Source organism: Tiliqua scincoides, chromosome 2, assembly GCF_035046505.1.
Source record: "Tiliqua scincoides isolate rTilSci1 chromosome 2, rTilSci1.hap2, whole genome shotgun sequence".
In the NCBI taxonomy this organism is placed as follows: domain Eukaryota; kingdom Metazoa; phylum Chordata; class Lepidosauria; order Squamata; family Scincidae; genus Tiliqua; species Tiliqua scincoides.
Genome location: NC_089822.1, coordinates 48549031 through 48573768, shown reverse-complemented (window position 1 = coordinate 48573768; position 24738 = coordinate 48549031). Strand labels below are relative to the sequence as shown.

Sequence of the window (24738 nt, the reverse complement as noted above, 5' to 3'; positions counted from 1 at the left end):
CATTTAAAAGGCACTTTGAAATTTTTCTACATAGCAGTGAACTGTGTAACTCCTAAATGAAGAAACTTGTCGAGGAAAGAGGGCAAACCAGAGCTCATCTATTCTGAATTGTTTGCATTTTATGCCATACATTTCATTACTCTTGTGAGGGTTTAAAGCAGCAGATCAGTGGAATCCAGCTGAGCACATGCTGGTGCATGCTGCAATCTAGAGCAGCAGCAATCTGACACTAACAATTAGAAAAATTTGCTCTTCTGAATTAATAGAGAAGATGCAAAAAGAATTTTTTTGTACCTGCCTTTGATTTTTCAAGAACAGGAAATCTCTGTTCATCCTCTTTCCCCACAGCTTTTATGGCTTGAGCTTTTTTCCTATAGCTGTATAATATGTTGGTTTAGAGAAATAATCTACAATGTTTGTAAAGTGAGTTATGTTAAGAAAATCCTAGTATAAACAGGTAATTGCCTTGAGCAAAAAAGCATCACTAATACTGACAGCTGTTTTATCTCTTCATAGTTACTGGGAACATATCTGATACAGTCCTTCCAAAAAATAGTGTTGATATTTAAAACTGAAACTAGATTATGGTTATGGTGTATGGACATGACTAGCTGGTGTGCTCGCATTCACCCTGCCATATGCTGGCTCTCCATGTATGGAGAGGACCTCTGCCTTGAGTTCAGAATCCAATCCTGAGGGGGTGAGAGCGGTTGAGTCAGAAGAGTCGGCTTTGCCACCTGTATCAAATCTCAGTGTCCTATTCAGAAGTCTGGGCTTGAGCTCACGAGGCAGGAGAAGTAGCATTCTGGGGGAGGGGCGGTGGCGATGGTACAGCACTAAGTTCTGCAGGTGCTTCAACATTCATGTAAGCGGCCCCCCCTCACCTTTAAAGCCATTCTGGGTGGTGAGTGTAAAGCGGAGGCTCCTCCCCCAATCGATGCATATTGTCCAGATGCCTGTATGGGGCTCCTGAGTATATAGTTGTGTGCACTGCGCTCCTTTTGGGTATCTAAATGAATGGATGTAGATTGGAGTGGAGCTTCCTGCTTGAACAGTGCTAAAGAATGGCCGGAATTCATGAAAAATCTGAGAATTCAACCATTTAACTTTTCTAAACAATCTTAGTGCATTAAATGAGCATTTGTGACTAATTTCATAGAGGATTCAGGTATCTTGAATTCAGGAGCCTGGAGTCAGATATCTTTAAGGAAGTGCTTTTGTTGCATGTAGATCGTATTTTCTCGACATTCACAATATAATATTTGGCAAGGCCCTCTGTGAGCTACTAATCACAGACTGCAATTATTATTAACAGTATTTATATCTATATAAAGTTTCTTGGGAGGAAGTCCCATTGAAACCAGGATGGTGTCATTGTTCTGGGGTTGGACTTAGACTTGGAAGATCTAAGTTCAAATTTCTGCTCAGCCATTTCGCTTCTTGGGTGTCATTGGGCCAGTCACTTTCTCTCAGCCTCACCTCACAGGGTTGTTGTGAGGGAAAAAGGATGAAAGGAACCACATACACCACCCTGAGTAGGAAGGGTGATAGATAAATATGGGAAAAGGAATAAATAAAGAAATCCAGTTAGATCCTCCTCAGAATATGTATTATAAATAATAATGAGTGTATTATTTATCTTAAAAAATTACATCCCTCCTTTCCCTTGCCAAAGCAAATGTCCAAGGTGGCTCATAAAGCTCCATAAAAAACGACAAATTTACAATATACAAAACAATAACCAAAACAATCAATCAACAATATACTTTAGAGCAATTAAAAACAATTGGCAGTCAGCTATCCAGACCAGAGCAAGGCAGCAAAATATCAGACACAGAGGCACAGAGGGCAGACACCAACCCATCACCCTAGCCCCCAACAAAACAAAAGCATTTTGAGCCCTTGCCAAAAAGCCATGAAGCTTTTGAGTGTAACCATTTTAATGAGTCCTTCCTATTCAGTGTAAAGAAATAAAACTTCTTACTGGTCAGTGCACGTGCAAAGGAATGAAGACAGGTCCACATATTTGTAGGCATTATGCAATGAAATTAAGCTGCTCTAAGTAATTAAATTTTGCGGATATTAAGCTGTGATAATACAGCATTTCAGAGTTAATTTGGTTAATGAGACAGAAGGCTTGTTTTCCCCTACTAATTTCTCTGGCGGTTATTTGTTTTTTTATGATTTATTTTTAGCTTCATCTCTCCTGAAAATTATGATTCTGATATCTCAATGGTTGGTAAACTAGAGCAGGGGCTCCAGCACTTGCATCAATGAGACTGACTTTCAAGCGAGTATGTGGAGCATTGCAGGGAATACTTACTGTCCTCACCATTCAGGGCTATATAAAAAATCCTGCACTCGGGCACTTTAGAATGGTGCATATATATTAAGTCCTCAGTATATGTTTTGGTTCTTTTACGGAGGTCTATCTGAAAGTTGGAACATATGTAGGTCAAAATAGCTGGCTCTTGCCGTCCCAGTGCTATCATGTCTGTATGAAAACACCAAAAAGAACTTATTGTATCTTTTTTAGATTGTGAGCCCTTTTGGGACAGGGAGCCATTAGAGCCATTTATTTGATTTTCTCTGTAAACCGCTTTGTGAACTCTCTGTTGAAAAGTGGTATATAAATACTAATACTACTACTAATGTTACTAATTGTATCTGTGTGTAAGTGCTGATGCAGCCGTCCATGTCTATAACTTGGTTGTTTGTAACTCAGGAAGCCAGAATATATTCAAATCACCTCTTTTCTCTGCAGAATGCAAAAAATCTGTGATTGGGAAAAGATCTGACAACTACTGCTATGTATTTTGATACAAAAATAAAAAAAATCCCAGTGATTGTAATCCATATACATTATTTGCAGCTGATAGTAGTTAGTAGCAGTTAGTATCCCTACTCCCGCATTGCCCCCATGGACAATGAACACATGGTGAGAGAAGTGGGATTGCATTCAGTAGGCATGCCCCTTCACTGGCATAGCATTTGGCCAATCCCTGGGCCTCTACACATTCAGCACTTCTCTGCAGAGAGCAGTGCTAAATACAAGAAGCATTCCTTTGTGTGGTATGGAACTTTGAAGATGGAGGAACCCTCTACATTTCCTGCTGCCGGTTGCAGGGAAGCAGTAGTTGGGAGAGTAGTGTGCCTTTCTCTCTGACTGTGGACTGGAGGGTCACTGTGGAAAACAGAATGTTGAACTAGATGGTCTGACCCACCAGGCCTTTTTTATGTTGTTGTATGACCAGGGCAATTCATCAGTGTGTATCCCTCTCTGTTTGGCTCCAGTTTGCTGGCTCCATGTATTTGGGCCTGATTATAGGGCTACTGCAGGACTTTTCAAATTGGGGCATCGCGATGCCCCAACCCGAGGGCCCTGTCCTCTGTCCCCTTCAGGGGCGGGGGCAGCGAGGAGGAAGGGAAGAGGCAGTGATGCAATCCCCAGGATCATGCTGTTCAGGGGGCTGCAGGGGCTTGGCTGTACTTCCCAGAGCCTCCCGCAGCCTCCCAGGGGTGCGGGGAGCCCTTTGCAACCATCTGCAGGGCTTCCCGAAGCTTTAGAGGTGAAAGTGGAGCAATCACGCTCCACTTCCGGTTTTGCGGAGGCGAGGTGCGATTGCATCACTTTCACTTCTAAAGCTTCGGGGAGCCCTGCAGATGGTCACACAGGGCTCCCTGCACCTCCGGGAGGCTGCAGGAGGCTCTGGTAAGTATAGTCAAGTCCCTGCAGCCCCATGAATGATGTGATCCTGGGGATCGCGTTGCTGCCTTCCCCCTGCCCCCACTACCTTCCCCAGCCCCAGCAAGGACTTAGAGTGGCTCAAACTCTCCCTGAGAGTTTGAAAATCACTGGGCTACTGTATCTTGTAGTTGGGTATCCATAATCAAGAACTTAACTGCAAGCTTTGGCTAAGAGATCACTATTAAAGAATTTCAAACTGACAGAAACTGCTAATTCATTAATAGCCCATTCCAGTGCTGTGCTTACACTGAAGGATCTCATGATCTATCACATAACTCATTCTGACAGTGTGAAAATTGCACCACTGCTGTGTACTTCAGACCTCTGGTGCAAATGGTTGGAGATGCACCAGCAGCTCCCAGATGCTCTGCCAGAGGTGGTGGTTCAGGGGAGGATTGAGGCAGGAACCAGGCCAAACTGGGAGACAGGAGGGGGAGGATTTTGGCAGCAGTGGTGCACACCAAGATTCTATTCCCCTTACCTAGTGTGACATGACTCCTAAGGCTCCTAAATAGCTGGTGTAGGTCTGAGGAGACCCAGTGGAGGAAAGGTGGCCACAGGGAGGTAAATAAGAAACATGTTTACTTACCTCTCCCAGTTCGCCCTCTTGGCAGCGCTGCATGTTATAAGCTGGTAGGGCAGTGCTTTTCAGACTGGGGCATCACAACGCCCCAGCCTGAGAGCCCTGGGTTGTTCTCCCTTAAGGGGAGGGGTGGGAGGAGGCAGAGACGCGATGCTCAGCATTGTGCCTCTGATCTGGGCATAGGGGTGCGCTGCCACTCACCCCTGCCTGCAGTAGCCTCCTGGGACATCGCAGAGCCCTCCAAAAGATGACCACGACCACTTCCGGTTTCATGATCGCAAAACTGGAAGAGGTCGCGATAGTCTTCTGGAGGGCTCTACGCTGCATGGGGAGCTCTGCTGAGGCTGGCGCTGGGCTCCTCCAACCCCCAGGAGTTGGGTATACCCCTGCTAACTGGGTAAGAGGCACTTTTTCAAGTGGGTGCTCCTCTTTTATTTAGCAGGGGGAGAGTAACTGGCCCACCTCACCCCAGCACTGTCTGTTCTAGTGGCTGTCTGCTGGTATTCCTTTGCATCTTTTTAGACTGTGAGCCCTTTTGGGACAGGGAGCCATTTAGTTATTTAATTTTCTCTGTAAACCGCTTTGTGAACTTTTTGTTGAAAAGCGGTATATAAATACTGTTGTTGTTGTTGTTGTTGCTGCAGGCAGGGGTGAGTGGCAGCGCCCCCCTGCACCCAGATCAGAGGAGTGATGCTGAGCAACGCGTCTCTGCCTTCCCCCTGCCCCCGCTGCCTGCAGCAAACACTTAGTGGCTCTCCCAGAGTTTCCCAGAGGGTTTGAGAACCACTGCGGTAGGAGATAGGATTGGGCCATGAGTGGAACAATGTAACCTATATAAGTTGTACTTCAGGTTTAAAAGCCAAGCCAACTCTTTCCTCACTACATGCATGCTACAACCACTTTAGTATTTTAACCCTATACAGGGAGCACAGATACCTGTTACAGGGCTGAGTGATCCAAAATATCACTTTATAGTTAGTGATAGTTAAGGATTATAGTTAGTGGACTGCTAACTATAATCCCTGAGCAATGTGTGAATGAGCATCACAGAGCCTTTGCATTGAGACTGGCTCTGCCATGTTTCTCTTTCAAAAAACCAGCAGGCCTGTTGCAATTGAGGCAGTGGGGCAGCAACACTCAAATGCCCAGGAAAGCTCATGAGAAAGCAGTGAGAAATACACTGCTCTGAAAATCAGGCTTCCTATGCAGATTAAATGTCAGTCAATTTGTCACAGAAGATCATTACCTGCAGATGCACCAATAAAGGCCTTGCTTTACATGACAGCTAAATATATCTTCTTTTTGTCAAGGCTACAGGGCTGCAATGCTGTCTACATACCATTGCTATTCTTGTGCACTGTTTGGAAGCTGAAGCTGGTGCAGAATGTGCTGGGCAGCATTGGGGGTACATTTGTGCCAATGCTCTAGGCTAGGGTAGTGGTTCCCAAACTTTTTAGAGGCCCTAGAAGCTGTTACCAGATAAATGCCAAGGAGTGTGATTGGGCAGCAGTGCTCCCCACAGTAGCAGCTTGTTTAACCCTTGATGCACATAACCTAATCTACCTTGTCAGTTTCGTGAACCACCCGAAATTGGGCCATGACCCACTGATTGATCCCAGATCCACTGCTGCTCTAGGGCTTACACACTGCTGATTTCCTAGAATGGTCTAAACCCAGCTCAAGTTTCTGGGCTTTCTATGTGACCTCTGAAGTCCTGAAATGCATGTGTCATTCAATGCTGTGGCACCATTTGTCTTCTGTGCCTCATCACTATTGCTAAGAACTTTCAAGAGTGACCTCTTCATCAGGTCCTGTGTACAGATGTGCATGATGAGGGCAAAGGTGAGATCTCCCATATTAAACCTGTAAGCAACTCCATGCCATTTTGCATGCAATGGAATTAGTGCTGAGATAAATCTACCTTGGGATTTTTGGAAGGGGATTCTAAGTTTTGACAGACACATCTGAACATATGAGTTCCATTTCCTTATCGGAATTCTGATTTAGGGGTTGGTATTCTGAATTCACTCCTTCCTCCCCCAGTCTCTAATGTATGTTCATCATCAGTGGACTGCCAAGAGCTGCACTGAGTTAAAAGTGAAAGGAAAACAGAACCTTGGGAAAATCAGGGCGCAATCCTAACTGGCAGTTATGCTGGTATAGGTGGCCCTGGAGAGTCGCAAACGTGCCTTAAAGCACATTTGCGCCTCCTTAGGCGGGAGCTGCATCAGCGCATTCAGATGCACTGATGCACGGATGGAGGCAGAAGCCTCCGCCGTGGCTCCCGCACTGCCGCTTGTGTCAGCGTGAGTGCACCGACATAAGCGGCAAAGGTAGGTGTGGGGGGGCATGGGGAGGGGTGGGAGGGGGTGTTACTGGGCAGGGTAGGGTGGACCCGGGGGCAGGCACACGGGGAGCCGGGGGTGGGGCTGGGACCCGGCAGTTATGCTGGATCCCAACCCCCATCCCCGGGGCTTCAAGCCACTCCACTCTCCTCGAATTTGCGCCACCTCCAGAGGAGACCCATAGGGGCGTGCAACCCTTACCCACGGGTAAGGAGAAGAGCTTCTCCTTGCCCGTGGCTGAGCCGCTGCTTGCTGCAATCCCACACTGGATGCAGCGCAAGCCTCCTGGCTTACCTGCTCCAGCGTGGGTTAGGATTGTGCCCTCAGTCATCTTTTCATGTAAAACGTCCAGCCTTTCTATTTAGCCCGGACAAGGAAAAAGAAAACAGACATTTACCAGGCAGTCATAGTAGCATAATGAAAGGACTTGGGTGGTGATGGTTCCTGGGAGATTTGCAATGACAATGCATCTCTCTGTGGGCAGTCCTACAGCATCTGCTGGCACATTGAGGAATCATCATCATATGTAAGTGTTTTCTACCATCTGCCTCAAAAAAAAATAAAAATGAAATGGTGATGAAAAAATGGGAGAAAAAGAACTGCTCACACATCTTCTGAAGATCAAGAGTTTAGCTCTTTTGGCCTTCTGTTTTTCTTCTTGCCTGGAGTCTCTTTTAAGTAAATCTTTTCATGTTTATCCTTTTTGGGGGGCACTGTTGAATTGTTTTATTGTAGTTGAATTTTTTTAAAAAATGAATGCAATAATGAATAAAATTCCTGGTGGATAAAGAGCTAGTCTCCTAAACTCTTTGAATGATGTCCATAGTTTTCTCTAAGAAAATGGTTCTTTTCTAAGAGAGATTTGTCAGTCATTTTCCTTCCATATTCTGTTTTATAGAGAAATATGCAAAGGCAAAGACCACAGTCTTCAGAGGCATCCCATATAGCTTTCATGCTGAGAATGTTCTGTAAGTTCTGACAGTTGGATTGGTTCTTTAGAGCTGCCCTGAGCTAAAGCCTAGCTTGTTTTGGCAACAAGGCAGAGGATAGCAGCATTCTGCTATGGTCTCTTTCCATAAGGAGTGTGACTGCTTGCCATGTTTCTGTCCACTTCTTCACTGAACACCATCTGTGAGTGCTCTATCTTGGGCATAGTTTCATCTGTGCACATCTCTCTCTCCCTTTCTCTCTTTCTCAATAAAATGCTCATTTCTAGTTTGTGACTACGTTGATAACTGCCGAACCTGCTCCCCCATAAGTGCATATACACTGTACAAATAACATGGCATGGATATGCTCCATAGGTTCACTTTGAGGCAGTAGTATGAGAGCTGGTCTATGCACAACACTTACTGTGGGAATCAGCATCCCATCCCAGAAATCACCATGCAAATTAAGGCCATTATGTTCTGGGTTTCCCCAGTCTTGCAAGTTAAATCAGTTGATAGGAAGTTGCCTTGCTGGGACCATTTGTCTATCTTGCTCAGTATTTTCTGCACTGAGTGATAGTGGCTTTCCAGGATTACAGACAAGGATCTTTTCTAGCCCTATCGAAAGATTCCAGGATTTGAACCGGGTGCCTTTTGCGTGCAAAGCAGGAGCTCTACTACTGTGTTACAGTCCCTCATCTGAAATGGCTCACTGGCAGAAAACTCTTGACCAGGCTCCATGCAGTACACTGATAACACTGGATATGTTGTCTGAGGGAAGAGCTACATTTTCCCAGTGACAAGTTACTATGATGTCAACATTGGTAAAAGGTGACAAATTACCTTGGGGAAAGATATCTAGATCCAAGGTAACGTACATGTAACTATTGGCCATTTATTGTACTGTAAAGTGATTGTCTAGTAGGCCCTGAGTTGATGCAATGAACTATACTTTTTGTTTATTTTTTCTGTGGGAGCAACACAACTAGTAAGTGTGGATTCGCAATTGTATTTGGTGTCTTATCACTAGATCAGTGGTTCTCACACATTTAGCACCGGGTCCCACTTTTTAGAATGAGAATCTGTCAGGACCCACTGGAAGTGATGACTAGAGCTGACATCAAGCAGGAAAAGTTTTAACAATCTTAGGCTGTGATCCTGCCCACACTTACCCAGGAGTAAGTCCCATTTACTATCATTGTCAAAAGAATTCACGCAGTAACTTGTTAAAAGTACAGGTCTGTAACATTTCCCCTAATGCAGTCACATACCATGATGGCATCAAGTCTAATGTATTAAAAATAAAACACTGAAATGCATGGGGACCCACCTGAAATTGGTTTGCGACCCACCTAGTGGGTCCCAGCCCACAGTCTGAGAAACACTGCACTAGAATATTCAATGCAACAGAATGTATAAATGACATGCTTTGAAATGTACTCTGTTTAAGGTAATGCCAGGTGACTCAAAAGCTCTGGTTCTCGCATAAGGTCTGTCATTGATTCTTTCACGTACGCAACTCATCACTTGCCATAGTAATCACTGAGTGATGAGCATGCATTTGTGAACATAGTCTAATACTCTGATCCTGGGATTCAGTTTTATTCAGAAAAATCCTCTAAAGAATTGGAGGAGATGGCCATCAGAAATGTCAGAACTGTAACTATGATAGTGCAGGAGGAGGACACAGAGAAGATGCTTTGTGACATAAAGGGGTATTAATGCCAAAATTGGAGGAGTTATGATGTTAGACTTATGCGTCTATGATGGGAAACTCTTTGAAGGAAGCTGTGCCAGTGAATCCCTGTAGGCAAAGTGACTCATTCATATTTTATTTCCAGAATAAGCGTTAATAGATATTTTAGGAAAATTATGTCAGAATTGCTGGGCAAGTAGGTATATATTTTTGCTCAGTACATTCATTGGGTAGCTGATATACTGCATCCAGGGATGTAGTTGAAGGAGATCTAGGGGGTTGGAGTCCCAGATCTGATTTGACAGAAGGAGCAGTGATGTCATCAGTAGCAGCTGTCAGGTGGTGCCTTTGGAACTTTTTTCAAAGCATCTTACCCAGGAATAATCATCAGGCTCAGCAGGAAAAAAAAGGAGGGCATTTGCTGTGGGGCATACATGATTTACGCACATTGGTGTGTCGTGAATGGCCTCCAGGTGTGCCCCAGGAATTTGGGAGAGAATTATTTGTTAGTAGTGCCATTGAGAATGTGAGCCCCCCTCAAGCAGTGTGGTGTGCCTTGTCAATTGCCAAAAAACTGATAGTATGCCTTGATCATTTTAGTGCCTCCCCAATGCGCCATGAGGTGAAAAAGGTTGAAAATCACTGGTCTAGGCTATTGTCTTTGGAAGAGCTGCCTGAGAGATAGTATATAGCTCATGTTATATTAAGACAGGGGTGCTCACACTTTTTTGGCTCGAGAGCTACTTTGAAACCCAGCAAGGCCCGGAGATCTACCAGAGTTTTTTTTACAATGTTCGCGCCATCATAACATATAACATTTATGTGTACAATGTATGTTGGTGTACCTTGAGCCCCACTGAGTATAACAGGACTTACTCCTGAGTAGACATGCCTAGGATTAGGCTGTGAGGCTGCAATCCTAGCCACACTTACCTGGGAGTAAGCCCCATTGAGTACAATGGGCCTTACTCCCGGCGTTTCCTCCCAGAGGCACCTGAAGGGGGGGTCGGCACTCTGCGATCTACTCATTTTGCCTCGTGATCTACCGGTAGATCGCGATCCACCTATTGAGCACCCCTGTATTAAGACTACAGTGTTATGAAATTTTCCCAAGTGTTGCGGAACACAGTTTTGGGGACATGGCTCTGGGGGTGACATGACAAGTTCCTGCACTTCAAAATCTGACTATCTTTGCGCAAAAGAAAATTGCCAATCCTATTGGGCCCTTGCATTGCCAGAACTAGCAATGCAGTGCACGGTCCTTTATGGCAGCATGAAATTCGAGCTGCCATCATGCATTTTCAAGGTGTAACTGTTGTACTGCACATACCCGATCTCGTCTGATCTCAGAAGCTAAGCAGGATCAGGCCTGGTTAGTACTTGGATGGGAGACCGCTTGGGAATACAGGGTGCTGTAGGCTTATACCATAGTCTTTCGAGACTGAAGGTTGCCAACCATTTTTTTTTTTGTTGTAAATGGGCAGCAGCATGGCATGCACAACAGCAGCACCAGAGGCGTCCACGGCCACAGTGGTATGTCATTGGGTAGAAAGGCAGAGGAAGTTTTGGGGAGGATCAGGGGAGGGTGGAGGCAGAGGGTGGATCTTGGCAGCACCAGCATGTGCCAGATCATATCGCCTCTTTCCCAAGTCAACTCCTTCCTTTTCTCAAACCTATGCCAGCAAGATGACTGCTTTGTATTCAAGGAGATCCATAGGTTGATCAGGCAGCCTATGAGGGGGTAAGTAAAAATTATTTACTTACTTCCTGCTGGCTGCCTGATTTCCCCATCCCCACCCCAACGCCCACCATTGGATGCAGTGTGCACTCTACCACTGCAGTTGCATCAGTGCCAATGGTGGGGATAGGATCAGGTAGTGTATCTGATATCCTAAAAAGGATATCCTCTGATATCCTTTTTAGAATAGAGTGTTGCTTTTTTTAAAAAGACCACATGGGCTATCCTTCAGAGCAGGGATTGTCAACCTTTTTCATCTCATCGCACACAGACAAGGCACTAAAATTGTCAAGGCACACCATCAGGTTTTTGACAATTGACAAGACACACCCTGCTACCAGAGGGTGGCTCACATCCCCCATTGGCCCTACTAATAAATGACCATCCCCCAAATTCCTATGGCACAACTGTGGACCATTTGTGGCACACCAATGTGCCACAGCACAGTGGTTGAAAATGGCTGCTTCAGAGTCAGTTCATGTTTTACCTTTTGCACTTTCATGGAAAGCTGTAGTATGAGCAGTTATGCATGTTTTGATATATCATTCTAATCGGTGAGCTGCCCCAAGCAGTGTCATGCCTCTGCCCTGTAATTCCACAACCCAGATGGTCCTGCATATGGTAGAGTTATTGAACTTGCCACCTGCATATTCCCTCTCCCATCCTGGCTTCCCCGTATCACCAGAAAACTCATCTGGCCCCCAGAATTCCTGTCAGAGCTTTTAGCTAGACCCCAACTCATCCAACTATATCTTATTTCAGCATCTAAATACTCACATCCTGACATTCATAACTTAAAAGTTTAGAATGTGCCTTTTAAAGGAAGAAAGCTAAAATATTTGAGCATCTGTGTGGGGGGTTTTCTCTCTCTTCCATTTGGAACTGCCTCTCTCCATATGAAATGGGCCAAGATCAGCTGAGGGGGCTGTCTTGCAAGAGCTGCTGCTATTGGAGGTTCAGACAACAGCCACACAAAAGAGGGCCTTCTTTTTTCTTTTTCAGAGCTTATTTAAAACCCCGAAAAGCCGTTTTTAATGGGGACATAGCACAGTAACAACTGAGCACTGACACTAGCAGAAGCTGCTATAGCAAAGATTAAAAGTGTTATATACAGGAATGAAATGTTGCTACCTCTGGCCACTTGAAGTGGGTATCTACACAGTGTATCTGCATAATGACATTAATCAACATGCCGCACTGAATCAGATCTCATTAATACTTAAAAAATATGTCTGACATTTCAACTTTTTGCAATTTTTTAAAAAAGCATCTCCTGTTCCATCTGTGTGCCATTACAAGGACTAACGGGCATATAAAATGCAGTCTGATCGACTAGGAAAGAGTTTCTTAGAGATTCGCTGTATTCAGCATTTGTCACTGATATTTTAAAACTAAATTGACAGAATTCAACATTCAGTTTAGTTCCCCCCGCAAAAAAAATTGCATTATACATATAAACATGATTCTGATTATGACATTGCATGACACTTTGAAGCTAATGACCAGATTTTGGCCAAGAAAAATATGCCTTATGGGCATCTCAGAGGATTTTATAGAGGGAAAAGTAATTAAAATACATTCACTAATTAAGTGAACAGGTAAACAACCATGACATTTAGCTGGAATTTGCTTCCAAGTCAAGTCAAAGTGAATCTCATTCTGCCCAGTAATATTGTTTTCCAATAAGGACCAGATACTCCGCTAAACACTTGAAATGCAACAACCCACAACAGCTTCCCTATTTGTTCTGATGGAGCAAATAGATCTGTTTGTACATTGCTTTGCAAATGTGAAACTGACCTTCCCTTGAAATAAGTTGTGGAGCCTGCAATCACAAGAAGCCTGTGTGGAGATTTCAATACATGTTGGGGTTGTCTTTCACTTTAAATTCATTAATCTGGAAAGACAAGTGGAAACTATGACAAAAACAGTGCATCTCCCCAACCGTAATGGTCAATAAACTCAAGTAGGTCAGACCCTACTCCTTGTCTCAATATTTCACAGCTGTTGGGAACAACCACTCAGTCTACATCAGGTTGTTCTTGGGAGGGGGGAGGGGAGAATCAGGCTATTTTCCTTTTAATTTGAAAATGTCTATTTCTGCATCTTTAGGGAGTCCCCTAAACCACAACCTTGTGAGTGCCCCTGTTTTGTGTACTAGCTCATACATGCTTGAGTGCCTGAGTTTGCTGCCTAAATTTGCATCATCGTTTGATGATGATGGAAATACTACTGACCACAGTAGTACATGGTATACCTAGTGGTAATAAATGGTTCAGTTTCTTGCAGAATAATTGCTTGACCCTAGAATATGCTGTTCCAGCACCAGAGTGCTTAGGATGGAGAATACCAACATCTGAAAACATGACATTTTGCCCATCCTGCAGGACTGCAATAATAGCACAAACTATTAGAAAGGTGTTATGTAATTAATACAAAAATGACAGTGCTCCAAATTACATCTGTAGTTTGAAGTTGTACGTATCAAATCTGTTCTAGTAGCTTTGAGAGTGTGTGCTTGTGAAAGTACTGAATTGTTTCAAATGCCTGACCATTTTTACCCATTAGAAAAAAAAAGTACATGAGATCATTGGCATTTTAGTGATTATCTTTTGAAACAGAAAAGGGGTTTATTTGTGTTTCAAAGAAGGGAAATTAATGCCGCTGCCACCTTATTTTCATTTTATTCACTACCTTATTTGCAGATTTCCTGACTATAGCAGGATCAGTAAATCAAAGTGAGCTATGGAGAGCAGGAATAAGCATGAGACTGCCTTATTTATAATCCCCTCTTTAGATGGATTATAGTCCAGATTGATTTTGTCATTACCTTGTTTCAGGCAGTTGGTTGTGACATGCTCATTTTAGTTGTGTGTGTATTTTTTTCCCTTTTCATTCCATAGGTTGAGGCCAAAGGCCTGATAAATCCTTTCCTTGCATCCAAAGAAAAAGTTCCAGCCAATCCCTACGATGTCCCTTCTTCCTGGTACATAGGGTGGAGAGTCGCTACTGCCATGACCCATCACTTCTTGCCCCCCATTGGTCCAAATATTCCCTTGCCACGCCAGCCTGTACGGAAGCCACTGACGCCATTGCATCAAGAAATGGAGCCGCCTGTTAAGGAGAAGAAAGTCATGCGCTTGTCTTTAAGGTAGTACTTGCCTAAGGCTGCATACTGCTTGCAGGATGTTATATGATCTGGCTTTGATGTTCTTATAGCTAACCCTTCCTGCTTCCATCAGTCTTGTGTCTGATAAGCTTTGGCAAAAATTATTTGGAAAGAAATTAATCTACCTGGATCAGATCTTTGGGATGAAACACTTGATTGCATCAAGGCATTCCTTTTTCCCCCCTGTCATTTCACCTGGGTATATTATTACTGAGTTTAAAAATAGGCCCTTCAGTAAGGAAACATCTTGCACAGCAATGTCATAAGATTAAAGCTTTTGGAATTTGTTTTGAGTCAGATGCTCTAGCAATCCAGCTCTCAGGAAAGGCAACTGGCAATCAAAGGAAAACAAGATCACTCAGTAGTATACATTGCCTGTAAATGAAATCTTCACAGTCCAACTCTGCAGTTTTGCCATATCCAAAAAGAGGTTCAAGGCATACGTATGCTTTTATTCCAGGAAACTTAGAAAGAAAGCAACTGTTTTAATGACTCCAGCCCTTTTCACCTGCTGCCCTGAATGCCTGAAACTCTCCCCCAGGCATCTATGTGGCTTCATTTCTTTGTTTTTTGGTGGGCCGCTGTGAGATACAGAAAGCTGGACTAGATGGGCCTATGGCCTGATCCAGTGGGGCTGTTCTTATGTTCTTATGTTTGTTGTCTATCACACTACAGCTCAAATAAACAAAAGAGCACATCCAAGTGAAGCCAATGTATCTACAGGTGGAACCTTGGTATCCGGGGGGGGGGGGGGTCCATTCTAAGACCCCTCACTGATACTGAAAATAGTAGATAATCAAATCCACAATTTTTCGCCCCTTTCTCCCACTGAAGGGGACTGGAGCTGTGCTCTGGTCCCTTCTGGAGGGTTCAAGTGGAGCCAAGTCTGGCTCAATGTGGGTCCAGGGGATCCACACTGAACCAGATCCGTAGATGAAAAATCAGTGGATAAACAGGCTCCACCTATACATTTATTTACAAATAAATGAGAGCTGGGCCAGCGATCATAAGCATCCTAATAATGACTTAATGAAGTAACATACTTTATAAGACAACATACTTCATACTAGCTCCTTTGAAATGTGGAATTTCAAATACTTAGGAATACCTAAGTATACCTTAGGAATACTGAAAGAATGAAAATGGTTTAAAATGAAATGTGAGCTGCAATTGCTGCATTTCATGGTCTTTGACCAGCTTCTCATTGAAGTGAAAGACATAATAACTTCGTGATATTTTTCCCCTTCCCAAGAAATTATGATACAGCCTAGGTAAAAGGATAAAACTCTTGCCAAAGAATTGAAATGAGACATTCTGTTCATGAGGCATCCCCAAGCTGCAAAATTCTGCAGTGTGCATCAGGCCTTTATACTGCAGCCCATTATTTAAAAATAACCTGCTTGTTAATGCTTTCATGTTTTCACTATGATTTGGCTTACACCCTCCATTACACCTTGCATCTACAAATTCTATTTCGTTCCCTCCTCTCTAGCATAGTACATTTCTTTGCAGGGGCAATACAAGTTCAAGCCTCTTTGAATGCTCATTCTCTCCTGTTCTATGGTAGAACTTCTACCTATACCCCACTCCACTCCAAGCTTTTCCAGGTAGTGAGAGTGTTTTACTACCAGGCATGTTTAGTGGATATTTAACCCATGTCCACAATTCAAATGTCTTCAGAATGTGTTTTTGTGACTTGGATTTTCACAGCACTCAAAAAACTGTATCTAGTTTTCAAGACAATCATTTCAGGTACAATTCTCATGTGAGTTATGTCTATATGAAATTGAGTGCCATGCAGCACAAGCCTATCTTGCCCTGGAACAGGCAGGCCAGGAGGTCTGCTCTGTATCCAGCGCAAGATTAGGGCCAGAATTGGCTCAGCCGGAGGCAAGGGGAAACTCTTCCCCTTACCCCCGAGTAAGCCACCACAGCCCCAGTGGGTTTCCTCAGACCTGCACCACCTTAGGAGGTGGCACAAGTTTGAGGAGAACAGAGCGGCTTGGAGCCACTCTGCACTGCTCAGGGAATGGAGTTGGAATCCGGCATAACTGCCAGGTCCCAGTCCCACCTCCTGTTCCCCACCAACCTGCCCCCTGGAACATCCTCCATCCATCACAGAATGCCTCCCTCCCGTCTCCTCCCCAGACCCCTGCATTGGCCAAGATTGGCCGATGCAGCCTTTCTGGTGCAAGCCATCACGGAGACTGGACGCAGACTCCCAGTGCACCTCCATGCACTGATGTGCCTTGCTCCCAAGAAGGCACAAACGTTCTTTACAGCATGTTTGTGACCTTCCTAAGCTGACACAAGGGACTTGTGCCAGCCTAACACAAAGTTAGGATTGTGCTCTTAAGGATCTACTGGCCAGTACTCATGCTATGAGAACTATTTTACACCATTTGGTACATGATATTTAGACTGTTTCTTTTCTTTTTCTTTGCTTCATGTTATATGATTCTAGCATGAGAGAGCAAATCCAGCAATGGATATGGCACTGTTTTTTATTGAGTAAATTAGAGGGGTGGGGGGGGGCATGCTGTGTTATCAAAAAAGCACATCAGGATCATCACCTGCAAGTCTTCATATTTAGAATTCATTGGGCTGACATGTGACTATCTTTCCTGTGATTATTTTCCACTGTTATTCAATAATAAATAATAATAACTAGGTATTTATATACCGCCTTTCTGGTCATCACTCCTCTGACTTTATTCAAGGCGGTTTACATAGGCAGGTGTTTCTAAATCCCTCAAGGGGATTTTTACAATCATAGAGGTTCTCTCTTTCAAGAACCAACAACATTTCAGAATGGATCTTCCTGGTTTGGTCTCACTTCTGGCCTCCAGTTCTCTCACGGAGCTGCTGATGTCCTCGAACTGGCAACCTTCTGATGTTATCTTCGGGCTCTACCCTCTAGACCAGATCTCCTGCCCTTCAAGCCTTTTCAACCTCGAGACTATGGCTATAATGTTGTGCTTCTAGAACAACCTTGGGTGGAGTAAGGAGCATTGGCCTAAGGAAAAATACAGTTAGCATTTTACAGGAGATGGGTGAAAGGTACCATCTCCTTCTGATTTGCACTGTCACCTGTCCCAGCTCTTTCAGTTTTTTTTGTAAGTGTCAGGAGTGAAGGTTTCCATTCCCTCCAGGTCTTTGGCTTTCTCACTGGAAGGGTTGTGCTGAATGAACCCAATTCACTCTATGTTTCCTTCAGGAACTGGCACTTGCGTCATTTAGTTTTAGCCAGTAGTTACTTTTATACTCTTTTAGATTAAGGATGTGGTCTGTTAATTAATTAGCAGGTGCTTTGATACTTTTGCTATGATTTATTATTAATTTAGCAGCATCCATGTACATGGCACTTTATAAAGTGAAAATAAAATCCCTCCCCTGAGAGTTTTATAGTCTAGCTATGAACACAAGGGAGACAGTGAGGAGTGGGAAGGGGATGAAGGCAGAAGTGAACAGAAGCATATGCAGTTGTTTCAGTTACATGTGCTTAAGCTTAATTACAGTAGTGAGCATGACAAAGGAGTTGCGACAAAGGCTGTTAATTCCTTATGTTCTGCATTTCTTAACACATAGTCCAAATTGCAACAGAAAAAACAAGACTGATGCAGTGATATACATAAATGTGCTGGATACTTTCAGACTGCAGTCCTAACCCTCTAATATCAGTGGAAAAACAGACTCAATCCACAGGATTAGTAATCGCTTGCAAGGCTAACTTCTGGTTTGCCAGTTGTGCTGAGGCAAATTTGTCCACTTTGAGAGGCAGACGAAGCCATCATTGTATTTTACACTTACTGGCAATCCTGACCACTGTGGCAGCCAGGGCCAGGACTGCAGAATGCTGCCCCCCCAGGCCCTTCTGAGTGCTCCAGAAGGCTTAAAACCCCATTTCTGGTTTTAGGACGAAAACTAGAAGTGGGGTTTAATGGCCCTCTGGAGGTCTTAGAAGGCCATCAGACAGCCAAAGGAGGCTGCACCCGACCTCCCTGGCCCTCTGAAGGTGTCTGTATGGGGGTTGAGGAAGGAAGCACCACCCCTGCAGGTGTGATGTCCCGGGGACCCTCCCTAGGTATGCCATTGTTTACACTTTTCCTTTACAGCAGTTAGCCATATTTTGTCCAATACAAGCAGTGTGGGTGATGTATTTTTCCCAACAAAGCAAAATATGGAGCTCTTAGTGGTTGTTTGTTTAGGCAGACTGCCTTGGAATGCTGACATGCATCCTTGGACTGCAAGAACAACACTGATTTTTGTGGCACTTTATTGTAGCATAAGCTTTTGTGATGTAGAGCCCACCTTGTCAGATGCATACAATGTCATCCTCCATCGGCAGGTATATATACTGCACATGGATACCAATTCTTCAATTACTAGGGCCAAGATCCAAGAGACTTTCCCCATAGTCCTGCTTTCCCAAGGAGTTGGAGGCATATGTTTCAAATACAGCCCCACCACCACATGCCATATGGCACACCTCTTTTAAAACTGAGCAGGGTTTCAAAAACAACCTGTGATATGGCATGGGATGGTTGCGGTTCAGAGAAAAAGAGTTTAAGGCCGCATTCTTGAACAAGTTATCCAGCAGCAAGCTTCACGCACTGGAACAACTTCGGAGTAAATGTGTTTACTTGCTCTGGAAAATTCCCATTGGTCATGCTTACAGTAGCTCTTTGGATCCCAGCCCATATGCAATGAATCTGTGAGCAAGAGTTGTAAGCAGACAAGTAGGCAAGCAAGGACAATTCCCATGTGTGCATATATATGCTCTTGGTTCACACATCTTCCAGCGAACTCTGCTCTCCCTTTCTCCCCTGTCCTCAGCCTTACATTATTCCAACATCTCTCCTAGCCCTTTTCCATGAGCCAGATCGTTCATCAAGTCAGATATCTCAAGCTCATAACCACTGCAGTTCTACAAAAAGGCAGGAGAGGCAAAGGGAAGAGATACTCAGACAATTGCTCTGCTAACAGATTTTCCCTGCTTGACATGCCTTTACAGAATCTGGCCTCCATTCCTTGACATCAGAATGCCTAATAGGCAATTTGTTTAATTGGGTGGCTGTGCTTGGAATACTTTTCTTTGAAATATAGTGGTAGTTTCTGAATTTGTCTTCCAGAGAGAAACCACAATAGAATTTAGGAATACAGTGGTAGGTTCCCTGAACTAAATAGACAAGATGATTTCCATAAATTCTTTTCTCCCCCTCTCTCTGATATTTTAATCATATTTTTCAATTGTTAATGTACCGAGGCACTCTTTCAAAATGATGCCTGAAGCCTACCTTTTCAGTGATGCTTTTCAGTTCTTATTCTGCCTGGTGAGCGGCTCAGAGAATGTAGCTGTATGTTAAACCACTTGAAAGCCTGAGTGCTTGGTGATCCTTAAAAACATAGTCCTCAAACCAAGAGTACTATGTGACTAATTCTGTGCCCTGAAGGGGTTTTGGCTTCTGTTAAAAAATGCGTAGTGCAGCATTCACCCTGCACTAGGCAGCTCTCTGGATTGTGGCCATTGATCTTATTTTAGTACTTAATGGGGAGCTGTACTTGTATTAACTTTGCATTAAAACCAACAGGACTTCTGCCATTGCCTTCATTTTCACCTGCCAGATTTTTTTTTGCAGATTGTTGAAAAGATTTGCCTCCATAATAGGCTTGATATGGCGTTTTTTGTTTCAACTTGTTCTGAATTTGATTTTTATTGTTTTTCCATATACTCTTGTTTCAGTTGCTGCTGTGTTGTATTGTATTTGCTATTGAAAGCGTTTTTTCCATTGGTCTTATAAGTAGAGGTGGATTTTTTTGGTGATAACGAAATAAAAACATCTAACACTGCTTTCAGCGCTTCTCATTTTTGTAAAAAAAAAATTGCAAAAAAAGAAGCCATTCTCTAACACATCTACATATTCTCTAACACCTCTACATGCATGTGGCTGCAACTGCTGACATTATACCACCTGTATCCCTACCTAGTACTTTTAAAACAATTATATTTACAAGTATAATTTATAAAAAATGTGCCCTTGGAATAAAAACACATAACAATGCTTTCTGCAATTTTAACTTTGGAAACCACTGAAACCAGCAGTAAATAAATAAATAAATAAACCGTTTCACTCACCTCTACTTATAAGCCTTCTTGTGTATACAAAAACCTGTCAGACAACACAAGGTGCAAACTCAGTCAAGAGGTGCATGATATTTAGAGGACTGGCCTCCCGGACAATCAAGAAACCCTCTGCTTCTTTCTCTGCAGGGTGCAGAATAATGAAGACATCCATCTCAAACTGGGGATGGGCCATCAAGAAACAAATGTTCTTGGTGGATTCATCCCATCCCCATAACACAATAGCCTCTTGTGTATACTGCATTGCATTATCTCTTTTTATTCCCATTCCTGTTTATTGTATTCTCTTATTTCTGCAAAAAAAGCCATTTATTACTGCACTGTAACCTTGCCTCCCTCCTTATTTCATGCCTTTCCATTGAGTTGTGTGTGCCGTGAGCCACTGCGTGAGTGCCGTGAGTCCATGGACACTTAATCGATTTCCCCTGTGTGCACGTTATACATGTCTTAGAGCATGGCTGGTAGTTACATGAGTTCCTGCATGAAGAAGATAGGGTGGAAATTTTCAGAAAACAAACCAATGAAGACTTACTGCCATGAGAAAGATGCAGGGCCTTATCCTGTAAGAGCAGAGGCCTCCTTGACCTCCACAGATATGGCTGTTTGCGTTTCTGTATGAGTGGCGTGAGGTGTTCATTGTACCCTCCTGAAGTTCCACCTGTGTCGTTTGTGGAACTTTTGTCCTTGTTTTCTCTTCAAACTCCAGTGATTCAAAACATAGCAAACTCATGAGTCACCTTCCTTAACTGAAGCACCCTTTCTGTGTTTCTTCATTCCAAAAGCATTGCCAGCACCACTCATTTCCAAGTGAAATGCTCCGTATGTTTTTGTTCCCCCTCCCTACTGCACTTTGGTGCTCTATTGCTTGTCTTCCCTTTTCAAAGTCACGCAAAGCCGTTGCTTCTCACTAGGAGAGCACAGCAGCATCAAGAACTAACCATGTATCTTTAATATATTGTCATATTCATTTATCTTCTTGAGCAGCCTCCACTTCCCTCTCCAGCTGGGCTGCTGCAATTTAAGATTAGTAATTGTTTAACATCCATCATATATAAAGGGAATTGTCCTTACACACTTGACCAGAGAGCAGAAGCCAGGGCTTGTCACTTCCTTTGTGTCTTAGTTGATGTTTGTGTATGTGTGAGAGCTGATAAAACAGCAAAGTCCCTTCTCTGGGTGTTTTTTGTTTGCTCATTTTGTTAAGCAAGGAAGCAAGGCATACTCAGTAGCAGATAGTTAGACATACAGACAGGAACAAGCTAGACACAGAGATAAGGACATCCATTGTACAGTGTGTCAACATGGGACTTGAGATCTGAATTTCTCAGTATTTGTATTCACTCTGTGGCTTTGGGAAGGCACCATCACTCAGCATAATTTTCCTGTCCATTCAGTGCTTACTCAGTGATAATAATATTCAGTATTTATGCAGTACTTTTCCTAAGTGTTTCAATATATAGTACATTTTCAAAGACTTTTATCAACCCTGTAAGGTAGGCCATTTTTTTATCCTTTTATTGGGCAAGATAGCAGCTGGGTGAGGATCACCTGTTGAGTTACAGCCCAATCCTAACCCACGCTGGAATGGGCAGGTTGGCTAGCCTGCCCCATATCCATTGTGGTGTTGGGGCTGGTTATGGCTCAGCCCAGGGCAAGGAAAACTGATTCCCCTTACCCCGAGTAACACAGCAGCAGCCCAAATGGGGCTACTTGGATCTGCGCCACCTAAAGAGATGGTGCAGATTCGAGCAACCCAGCACTGCACTGGGTTACCCAGGAGTGGGGTAAGGATCTAGCCTAAGTGCTCTCTGCTCAGCCCTGGGCCACCCACTGGCCCACTGCCCACCGTCCGCTAACTGGAAAGCCTCTATTCTGCCCTTCCACCGCCCTCCCCAGACCCTCGTGCTGACCCAACACAACCAACGCAAACTCGCCTTTCCTCCGGTGCAACGGTGCTGGATTCAGCCTCTGGAGGCTGGCGCAATCCGTGCACAGGTCTCCTGACTCCTGAGGTAGTGTGAAAGTGCCTTATGGCACTTTTGCAACACAACTGGGCTGGTGCAAGGGACGTGCGCTGGCCCAACAGAGGGTTGGGATTACATCCTCAATGTCTGAACTGAGACTTTAAATAAAGACTTGCCAGCTCACACTTATGTGTTTAATTACCATGCTAGTTTAACAGTCTACATTGCATGAAACTGAGCAATTCATGACTAGCAGTCCAAATCATGAGTAGGATTATTGTTTGTCGCTTGCCCCTAGTGGGAGCTGAACAAAGCAGAAGGCAGCAAGGATGGAACTACAATGGATTGGTGTACTAGTCATTACAGAAAGCTAATTACAATAGGGTTATAAAGAGACGGTTTGTAGTGTACCACATGTCAAAGCTGCTTGTGTTTGGGAAGCTATGGATTCTCCTTTCCAGGAATGATTTCAAGAAAAGATGGGGTAAATGTCTTCTGGGAATGTATAAGGAAATATCAGATGTTGTCCTGCAGATCAGAAGGTCAGTGATTCATTGTGCCCCTGCCAGCTCAGTGATTCAGGCAACCCAATCCAATGCAGGTCCCATGGCAGCGTCACATGTTACAGCCCATGCCTCCCTAGCCATGCCACTGCCACTATTAGAATGGTTTAACTGCCTTAAATCCAGTTATGGCAGAGCTAAAGTTGTGCCACCATCATGTGCTATGAAGCTGCTGGCACAGATGGCTGGAGGCTCCATGTGCCCACTAGTGGATTCCAGATGCCCACTGGAGAAGGTATGTTGGCTAGGGGTGGCAAGGGGGGAGTTCAGGGAGGATCAGGGTGGGGATTGGACTAGGATGGAGCAGTTTGTGGGCAGAAGGGGATCTTAAAGGTAGCAGTGCACACCAAGATCCTATGCTCCCTTCCTGGCCTGGACCCACCCCCTCTCTCTCCTTGGACATAAGCCAGCAAAAGAGCTGGCACACATCTGGGGGACCCATTGGTAGCCTACAGAGAGGTAGATAAAAATATTTTACTTACCTCTCCTGGGTTGTCTGCTGCCCCCCCTCCACTGCATGCGTGTGTGCTCCAGCAGTGCTAGGGGATAGGATTGGCCATAAGATGCACAAGATAAGGAAACATTTTTATCACCTGGTTTTTGATATTGGGTGGACTGTAAATCTAAAAGTGAAGCATCTTCTTGCATGCAAGTTGTAAACTGATTTGAGTCTTCTAGTAGGAGAAAATGCGGCATATGCATTTTAAAAATAAACCATAAATAAATACCTTGCAGTAGTTGGATTTTTATGCAATGGTTGCTGTTTAGCCTTCTGCCTGCGATTTAGCAGGGGTGAGTATGGGGGTGGTATCTTATGTCTATCATTATGACACGCCCATCCTCCTTCACTGGGAATGGTGAAGAAGCACTGCCTCTCTCCACTTTTCTCCTGACATTATTAGCTGACAAAGTGATGGTTTTCATTGCTATTGCAAGTGCATGAATGCTGCTGAGGATTAGGGTAGTGGCCAGCTTTGGCATAACAATACTGGACAGGTTTTAGACATGAGTGAAAATGCATCAATTGTGTGTGGCTAGCACAATATTATTAAGCCAAATCCTAGATTCCCTGAAAGCAGAATGTCAGACTGGAGGATCAGGTCATGAGCATTGTAATGGATTGCAATATGCTGCTGTTGTAAGAAAAGCCACTGGTGTTTGGGGCTGCATTAATATACTCATTCTCTACAAAAACAGCCAGAGCTATTATGTCTCTATACATCTTTAGAAGGACCATCAGTTAAGCTTTAGGTCCGGTTTAGGCTTTCACTTTTTAAAGAAAGTGACCAACAAACTGGAGTTCCTGGAAAAGGATTGCTTAAGGCTTTGGAACATACGAGTTGAACCTGAAACAGTTGCATTTGCTCAGTTTAAGGAAAGATGAAGGGGTGGGGCGGGGGAGAGAGGTTGCTGTAATAAAGAAGATGAGTAATTGTTTATCACTTGCTTTCCACAAAAAAAGAAAGAAAGAAAGCAGAGCATTCAAGATGCTGAAATGTTGATTAAGTGTGGATATTAGGAAGTCCCAATATAAGAACTATGGATATTAGGAAGTACTTCCTGATATAAGAATTGGGAAATGAAAGCACTTAATTACAGTTATCTTGGAGATCAAAAGTGTTAATGGAAAGATTGGAATGGAAGTGCCAATGCGGGATTAAGGGCGCAATCCAGCCCTTAACTTGGGCTGGCGCAAGTCCCTTATGCCGACCCAGGAAGGTCCAAATGTGCCATAAGGTATGTTTGCGCCTCCTTGGGAGGAAGCCAGGCCGACACTCAGTTAAGGGACAGCCTGAGGAGGCCGACATAAGCCTCTGCGCCAGCTTCCTTCACGAGGCTTGTGTCAGATGGGGCGGGCAGA

General features: G+C 43.9%; 1 protein-coding gene across 1 annotated transcript in view; it reads left to right on the top strand.

The window, feature by feature from the left end:
* TMEM232 (transmembrane protein 232) overlaps positions 1 to 24738 on the top strand; it is a 175278-nt gene that overhangs the window by 88578 nt on the left and 61962 nt on the right. The window contains exon 13 of the mRNA XM_066612559.1: positions 13943 to 14190. Within this exon, the coding sequence (XP_066468656.1) occupies positions 13943 to 14190 (248 nt within the window). The remainder of the gene's footprint in view (positions 1 to 13942; positions 14191 to 24738) is intronic.